The 9330-nt window shown below is 40.2% G+C and overlaps 1 protein-coding gene across 1 annotated transcript; it reads right to left on the bottom strand.

The window, feature by feature from the left end:
• Nucleotides 1-311: 311 nt before the first annotated feature.
• ANKRD34B (ankyrin repeat domain 34B) lies at nucleotides 312-3817 on the bottom strand. The gene has a single exon (XM_027769953.1). It carries the CDS (start codon nucleotides 3655-3657, stop codon nucleotides 2119-2121), a length of 1539 nt encoding a protein of 512 aa, XP_027625754.1. The 5' UTR covers nucleotides 3658-3817; the 3' UTR covers nucleotides 312-2118.
• Nucleotides 3818-9330: the final 5513 nt, after the last annotated feature.

The raw sequence follows: 9330 nt of genomic DNA, 5'->3' as shown, positions 1-9330 counted from the left end.
TTTTGTTTGCGGGAATTGCCTTAGCAGAAACTCTGTATATCATTTGTGTGTTCACAGTGGCTAGTATAAAATGCATTACATTTTGATTTTCTTAAGCATTCTGCGCTAATTAATTATGAGAGTTAAAAGGACGGACATTTAAGATTTCTCCTCTAGTTCTCTATTTCTCTAATAGAGACATTTGAAGAAAGTGTATTGTCTAGACAGCTCTTAAAAATGTACTAATTGCTTAATTTGTTCTGTTTGCAATGACTGTCTCCTTAACAACGTTTATATATATATATATACACACACACATATCTGAATCCTGTTGTAAATATCTGTCACTTATCACTGGGACCCCAGTGACATATTCCACTTAATGAAGTGTAAAATCCCATGAGCCATTGTCTCTTAGTTTTCTATTTACTCGAAGTAATATGTATGGCAAAAGTTTTCCTGAAATTATGTTGAAATATTTATCATTAGTATTTGAGAGATAAATAAAAAACCAGTAATAATCAAAATGATGTTTTAAATCTTTATTGATATCATTTAGTTTACCAATTAATTTATTTACATATTCTTCAATATTATAGTCTTACAACTTGATGTCAAGCACTTTTCTCCATATTAAAACTTGCAAAAGCAGTTACTAATAGCTGTCTAAAAACAACAGGTACGATTCTAAGTTCAGAATCAACAAATATTTCTAGTGTAATTAATATTACTGTTCTTCAAAACATTAAATGAAAAGACCTCCAATTACTTTTCAAAATAAAAGATACAAGTAATTAAATAATTACTATGTACATTACAACTTGCTTATATCAAATTACCAAGAAAAGCATCACGTGAATTTTAGACTCTCCTCTAGCCACAGAAGGCAAAAATTGTACATGACCATCATAATACTTTCAGGATTTTTAGAATTTTATTCTTTGTTGGAAAACTGCACATTGAAATAAGGATTCTTTACATAAACACCATAGTTTGAGGTCATGTGGATGATACAGTTGTTTTAAAATACTTTTATAATAGTCGCATGATACTGGTTTATTTTATTATTCACAAGTTCTAAAATACTAGATGACTGGAATGTCACACTAGGGAAATATTCTTCTACATTCTTATTGTATGTCTAATAACTACATGTCAGAAATAGATATTAATATTGACTGAATATTTAGCACTTCTATTGACTTTCTTAATGTTAGCCAACTAACCTAATAGTTTTTTTAATAAAGCAAGCATTTAATTTCTATTTGTGATGTGTTCCAAACTCTTTCATTATTGTTACATTATGATTATTTGTCTGTTTCTTTGTGTAAGACAATAATTTGATATAAGTAAAGAAGAATGCATTTTAATGTTTGTACTATCTTGTTATTGGAAACATTGAATTGAATAGCCTCCCCAAATTAATAACAGGAATAAAATGATATGGACAAAAAACAATTCCATAAGATAACATCATAGAAAAGTTTAAAAAACAAAAGGAAAAAAAAAAAAGCCCACAAGCAGAAGCTACTAGTAGCTTGTAAAACTCTAACCAGTCAGTTTTCCACGTTAGGCTGACACCATGAATATTAATTGCCCAGTCTGCTAGGCTGTTAGACTCCTCCTGGTTTAAGTTAGATTTTAAGCTCACCTACAGTCAACACTTTTTTAAGAATTACTTCTTTCTTTGAAGCTTAAGTTCAACTTAAGCTCAAGTTCACTGTAGTTATTACTATTTTCTGTCATGCTTTTGGCATCAAGGGAAATTACAATCTTATTAAATGACTCAAAAACATTATATCCTGTAAGTATTTAATCTGAAATTTCAGAAATATTATCTCCTTTCTTTGTTAAATTTTTGTTTAAGCAAACAATTTGGACCACCTGAGGGCTATAAAATACTGGGGGTTTTAAGAAAAATTGCTTTCATTTTGTTTGCGGGAATTGCCTTAGCAGAAACTCTGTATATCATTTGTGTGTTCACAGTGGCTAGTATAAAATGCATTACATTTTGATTTTCTTAAGCATTCTGCGCTAATTAATTATGAGAGTTAAAAGGACGGACATTTAAGATTTCTCCTCTAGTTCTCTATTTCTCTAATAGAGACATTTGAAGAAAGTGTATTGTCTAGACAGCTCTTAAAAATGTACTAATTGCTTAATTTGTTCTGTTTGCAATGACTGTCTCCTTAACAACGTTTTTTTACTTTTGAATTCCTTAGGGAAAATAGGAACTGTTGGCATAAGTGCTTTTTGACCACAAGAAAGAAGGTTGCAAAGCTTGTTGTTGACATTGATATCTGAGATGGGAGGGTGAGGACTTACATGTAAAGGGGGCAGAAATCCTGGTCTGGTTTGCATGACACTGTGATCTAGGGGGAAAGCCCCTGAACCACGCCTTTCTAAAATTGCATGATTTCTCCTGCTCAGGGGGGCTGGGGGGATCGTCTCCAGCAATTCTTTGGACCCTGACAGCAGAGAAGGAGATGGCGAGAGGATCTTTTTCTTTCCGGTAAGTGCTTTGCCATCTTCTGCAGGTGCAGGGATAAGGCCAGCTGAGAGCTGGGAATCTGAGCTGTAATGATTTGCCCCCGAGTTTCTTTTTTGGACTATACTTCTTAAGGTGGAAGCAAATATTGTTTGGTTAGTATCTGGGTCCTGGTCAACAGGAATTTCAACACATTGCTGATTTCCTTCTGACAAGAAAGACTGATAATTTATTTCATCATAGGACATCTTCCTTGAGCTGGCCTGATCCAAGGCTCTTAGCAAATGTGCAGTGTCTTTTACATCTATGCTTTGGTGCCTAGTGATGAATCTCTTAGAAAGTGCCAGCCCATTGGTTTTGTAGGCTAATTCTTCCTCTGGAGTAATATCCTGGAGCTCCTCCTGCAAGGAGGCCACTCTGTTCTGGTGCATTAATGATGGGGGACTCTTGATCCAGAGCGGAGCCTGGGGTAGCTTGGGGCCATTAGGTGCCAGAGCAAGCTTCCTCACGGGGGAGCCTGGGTCCCGGGGATCATCACAGACTCCAGTGGGCTCCAGGTCATTAAAGCCAAAAGGTGTCAGTTCAGCTTCCAAAGAGTGTGACAGTGGCGATGAGGCTGTTTTGATGTCGATATCTGAAGGTGTGGTGCAGGTGGCTGGGGAGGGACAGCCGTCTATCTCCGCAGGAGGCATGTTTAGGTACTGTTTGGTAGTGTGCTTCCCCGAAGGTGACTTTGCTGTCGTTATGATGATGACCTCTTTGCCCTTTGCCTTGCATGCACTAAGGAGAACTTTCAGGGTCTCTCTGTCTTCTGAGTTTATCGCATAAACAAGAGCTGAGTAACTAGAATGGTCTTGCAGGGTGAGGTCAGCCCCGCTCTTTAGGAGCAAAGAAACAACTTCAGGACCAGCTTTTTCTAAGCAAGCATGCATCAGAGCAGTTTTTCCAGATTTGTCCTGGATGTTGGGGTCAGCGTTGTTCTCTAACAGGTATTTCACCATCTTGGCTTTACTGACACTCTGCTGATCCACATGTCTGGTCTTACAAGCGATCATCAGCGGTGTCTCCCCACGGTCGTTGCTCTCATTAATGTAGGCACCACCTTCTAGCAAAAGTCTTGTGAGGCGAAGTCGGCTCTGATGAACTGCTTTGATCAAGGAATTTCCATCACTTGAAATTTCTTCATCCATTTTTAAAAATCAGAAATTAATACCTGATTCTCAAAGAAGATGAAGACTAAAAGATTAGCCAGAATTTCATCTTGATTTGTATTTATTTTGTTACAATTAACTTCTAAAATATGTATAAAGGAGACAAAAATGGGCATTTGCTATTAAATGCCAAGCAAAATAGTGACCTGTAAAATAAAAGCAAATTTTTAAATAATAATGACCTTCAGGGAATGATGGACTAAAATTTATCTTCAAAATATTTATGATGTAACACCAACATAACAGTTTTCTAAATCGTGCATTATTAAACAATAATTCATTTATTTCTTACCTGTAAAAAATATCTTAAAATTAATAATATTAAGGGGCCAGCAGGTGACATAGTGGTTAAAGTGCTGGATCCACATGGTTTGACTGTGGTTCGAGGCCCAGACGTGGTGGCTCGAAAATCATGCCAGGTACGTGTGCGTGCATGCCCAAAATTCCAGGAGGAGAATGGAGGAGAAGGAATTGCAGTGTGGCCATCCCCCGTGGACAGTGACTTCTCACTTTCCTTTTTTCTGTATCTCTGTCTGTCTCTGGCAAGCACATATTCCCTCTGGCAAAAACCTAAAAATAAATAAATAAAAGCAAAAAAAGCCAAAATTCTGGATAATTACAACTGAACCAATTAGAATATACGACGTTAATGGTGGCTTAAAGTAAAAACTTGAATATTAAGTTACTTATACATCCTTGTCAGTTAAATGATACAAGTGATATCTAGATTTTCAACTTGATGGGCATTTCTCTGTTTCTTTTAAAGGATGAAAATCTATTTGGACTACAAAATGTTATGATGTTGGGTTAGCTCTGTAGCCCTGTGGTTAAGGGAGCTGCATACCATGTGGCCCACTGCAGTTCAAGTCCCAGTCTCAGGGACTTGAAATACACACTAGGTACAGGTGCACATGTGTGTGCCCAAATTGCCAACAGGTTGAAGACATGGAAGAGAGGGATTGCAACATGATCATTCCTTGGGTGGTGCTTTCTCCCTCTCCCTCTCTCCCCCTGACAAGCACACACACTCTCTACCAATTCTTAAACATACATATTTTTAAGTTATACTGTCTAAAATTCACCCTGAGATAGGAATGATGAGAATGACATTATATACTTTACTTGATTCCATTGTTTAAATCATCTGCTGCCTGGATTATGGAGTTAGCAACTTCTACTGGGTTAAATTTTGACAGCAGTACATTTGCTCTGAAAAAGGAGTCTTATAGGTAAAAACTTGAATGATGACCATACTGACTTTATAAAGATTTTAACTTTTATCATTGAAACAAACAAATTTATGTTTGGGGCCAGCAGGTGGCATAGTGGGTAAGGCACTGGACTCCCACATGGCCAATTGCAGTTTCAGTTCTGAATCCAGTGGTTTGAAACTCATGCCAGGCACATGTGCATGTGTGCCTAAAATACCAAGAGGAGAATAGGGGAGAAGGGATTGCAGGGTGGCATTCCACCCTGAGGGGTGACTTCTTTTTCCCTCTCACTGTCTTTCTCTGTCTCTCCAGTTAGTGCGTGTACCCTCTGGCAAAAACCTTTAAAAAAAATTATGTTTAAATAACTTGGAGTCAAACTCCTTCCAAATGTAATTTCAGTAGGTGATAAAAATTATATCATCAGGCCAGCAGGTGGCGAAGTGGTTAAGGCACTGGACTTCCACATGACCAACCATGGTTTGAGTCCCAGATGTGATGACATGCTTTCTCACTTTCCCTTTATAAATAAATAATAACAACAAATAAAATTAAATAATTCCTTTAAAAAAATTGTATCTTCATCTAGAGCTGAGAAATTTTTTTCTCTAACAGTCCTTAGAAAAATCAAATGGAAGCTTATATTACATTTAAATATATTTAATTTAATTTAATTGGGTAGTTTTTAGATATTGAAAAATATTCTACTCATTTATTCTTAAGATTATGAGATATAAATTTTGACTTGACAACAGAATAGAGGAGAAATATAATAACCTCTTAGAAAGAAACAAGAAATGAAGAGAACAAAAAGTGAAGGAAAAAGAGAAAGGAAGGCATGCATGTAGAAATTCATTCCATTTTTAAATATCTAAGTTTTTCATTATTGTTTTTGGTTTTTGTTTTTTTGCCTTAAGATGTGTGCACTTACCAGAGAAAGGAAAAGTGAGAAATCACCCCCAGGAGGGATGGCTAAGCTGCAACCCCTTTTCCTCCATTCTCCCCTCAGGATTTTGGGCACACATGCACATGCGCCTCACATGATTTTCAACCTGCAGGCTCCAGGACTCAAACTACAGTCAGCCATGTGGAAATCCAGTGCCTTAACCACTGCGTCACCTGCTGGCCCCTATCTGTAATATCTTGATATATGCTGGGCACTATGCTGCACAGACACACACCTTGCCCAGGAGGGGTTCAGTCTTTTGGAACAGGTACTATATGAGCAGCTAGCTGGCTACAAGGAGTTAGGAGAACAAGGAAGCTTTTTTTTAACTTTATTTATTTTAATTTGACCACAGAGGGACAGCATGGGGGAGGGGTGAGAAAACAAGCCGCCAGGCCCAGGACTCAAATCGTGATCAGCCATGTGGGAGTCCAGTGCCCTTAACTACCAAGCCACCTGCCGGCCCCAAGAGAACAAGAAAGCTTTAACAACTTGGGGACACAAGAGCGCTTCACAGAAGCCAGCCCTCTGAGCTGGGTCTCTAAGACTATAAGAACTGACAGGCAAAGCAGGAAGGGAGGTATAAAGAACACTCCTTGGGCAAAGACCTAAAGGCATACGACAGTAGTTATCTATCGTGAAACTGGCCTTATTTACACAGATATAACCAAACACCAGGAAAATATTTTAGCAGATGGTGAGAGTTAGGGGTAATGTGGCAGAACATACACACCTATTAATAATTTTGCTCCTTCCCGAATCCTCCTGAAACTACCAAGAAATAAACTCACAGAGAGAGAGAGGGCAAAGGAGAAAAGATAACAGTGTGTAATGACAGGAATGAAACGCTGGAAGCCAGAAAGCAGATGGGCCAGTAGTAACTGACTCAGCCAACCTGAGAAAGAAGTTGGTGATGGTAAAAGCTGAGAATGAATCCAATACACACTGCACCCTCAAAAGATGTAGCAGCAGGAAGCTTTAGAACCGGGGGAGAGGGGTGTTAGGAATACAGCTAAAATAAGGAGGACTAGTTAAAAACTATTAGAAGGGCAGATAGATTCCCGGGCCCTGGCTGCTGGAAGTGGAACCCACCTTGGCCCACCACCAGGAGCAGCAGCTGTCACCAGAAAGCTTATTCAATGTACAGGATCTCAGACCCCACAGCTGCTGAATCAGAGCTTACATTTTAAGTAGATCCCCAGGTGGTCTGTATGCACAATAAAGCTTTGAGAAGTGTTCTTAGGTCATTCCTCCAACTCCAAACCACTAGGCCATTGGACTGCCCACTCCCACCCTAGCACATGGCTAGGGGTCTATTCTCTGGAAATGGTGCAGCACAAGGACTCTGGCCTGGGAGACACCAGGTATATTTCAGAACAAGAAAATGGGAGAATAAGTGCTTACTGACCTCTGCATGAAGGGACCCACAGCCTCCTTCTCCTGCTTGGCTCCAAGAGGGCTGGCAGCTATGCCCTGACCTCTCAGGCAAAAATCGCCATACTCTTCTCTCAAGGATTGAGCTGCCTGAGAGAGAATATGGAAGGACCGAGTGCAGGGTTTCCCAACATGCCGCCTAGAATTATTCTACAATGACAAGCCTCACTGGGTGTGCAAGACTTCTGACCAGCTTTTTTTCTTTAATTATTTATTTATCTTATTTATTATCATTATTCTTCAATTTGACCAGAGAGAGACAGAGAGAGAGTATGAGAGAGCAAACCACCATGTCTAGGATTTGAACTATGATCAACCATGTGGGAGTCCAGTGCCTTAATCACCATACCACCGGCCAGCCCTATCTCATCAGGTCTTTAATCCCAAACCTTTGATCATGAACAGTCAAAATAAAAACCAAAACAACAACAACAAAATGCCTCTTCCATTAAAGAGAAATAATAAATAGACAAACGACTTGGAGGAAACAGCTATTAGGAAAATGAAAACTTCAGGCCAGCAGGTGGCGTGGTGGTTAAGGAGCTGTACACTCCCACATGGTCAGCTGCGGTTCAAGTCATGGACCTGGTGGCTTACTTTCTCGCTTTCTCTCTCTCTCTCTCGTCGAGTTAAAATAAATGAATGAATAAATTAAATAAATAATTCTTAAAAAAAAAAAAGATTCTATGAAACAGGAATATACAGAGACCATGAAAAGAGCTCTCAAAAGGTAAAAACATGATACAATCTGCAGAACCCAGTAGAAGGGTTGGAAGATAATGGTGAGAAAATCTCTAACACAGCCAAGCAAAAAAAAAAAAAGAAAAAAAAAATCCCAATTCAGTCAGAGGACTAGACCAGAAAAGCCGACATCCAAATACAAGTTCCAGCGGAGAAAACAGTGAGGGTCAGGAGCAAGGGGCAAGCAGAAAAGGAGATCATCAGAGATCAAGAAAATTGTTTTAGGGGCCAGTAGGTGGAGTGGTGGTTAAAGTGCTAGATCTTACATGGCCAATTGCAGTTCAAGTCCTGGACCCGGCGTCTTGAAAAACATGCTGGGTACGTGTGCATGCATGCTCCAATTCCCAGGGAAAATGGAGAAGGAATTGTGGTGTGGCATCCCCACTAGGGGGTGATTTCTCACCTTCCCTCTGTCTGTGTCTCTCCAGCAAGCGCACGTACCCTGTGACAAAAATCTAAAAAAAGAAAAATGTTTAGATCTGAGGGATGTGAGTTGCCAGACTGAAAGGGCTCAATGAGAGCACAGCACAAGAATGAACATAAACCCTGCCTATGGCACTGGGTTGTAAATTTCCAGAACTCAGAACAGAGAAGATTCCCCAAGCCTGGGGTCGGGAGTAGTGGTGGGCTGGGCAGCCAGGGTGGTTATTAGTCATATACACTAAAGGACCAAAAATGAGTATAGACTCAGATGTGTCAATAGTATCATGAACGACAGTGAAGAACTGTTTTTATAAATTGGAAGGAAAACGATTCTCAGATTTCTAAAGTTAGCCAAACCATCAGGCAAGAATTGGGATGCGGTCTTGAGAATTTACTGGAGCCCCTGCTCTGCAAAGATGAAACAGTAGAACAAGAGAAAGAAAACATGAGATACCAGAGGCTGGAGTCCATCATGGAGGGGAGGCAGCAAAAGCCCCAGGAAAACTGAAGGGCGATGCCAGGACAGTGGCTGTGCACAGACAGCCGCTCAGATCACACCGCCATTTTCCCATCTTGGGACCGAGGGCCGACACCCAGCAGAGCGTGCCCTCAGTCTGTCTTTCTGCTCATTTTGTCAATGCCCTCCTCCACAGCCTGCTTTCTGAGGCAACCAATGGTGTTTATTTCCGCTCTGCCCAACCCTCTGGCTTTGCGAGCTCTGCCTAACTGGGGGTGGCTTCAGCGAAGGGCTGGACGGCCCATTCCCTCTGGGTGTCCAGTCCCGCTCTGCACTCTAGCCCTGCCTTGATCCTGTCACAGTGAGCTCCATGTTTCCTCGGGCTCACATATGCCCTTGTACGAGCTCTGGTAAAGTGTTCAGGGACGCTGAGCCAGACTGAC

The sequence above is a fragment of the Tupaia chinensis genome, unplaced genomic scaffold (assembly GCF_000334495.1).
Source record: "Tupaia chinensis unplaced genomic scaffold, TupChi_1.0 Scaffold000099_1, whole genome shotgun sequence".
In the NCBI taxonomy this organism is placed as follows: Eukaryota; Metazoa; Chordata; class Mammalia; order Scandentia; family Tupaiidae; genus Tupaia; species Tupaia belangeri.
This window is presented reverse-complemented; position numbering and strand designations above follow the sequence as displayed.

Bases quoted from the DNA above. Each gene is read 5' to 3' on its own strand.
- ANKRD34B (XM_027769953.1), bottom strand. From the start codon at position 3,657: ATGGATGAAGAAATTTCAAGTGATGGAAATTCCTTGATCAAAGCAGTT.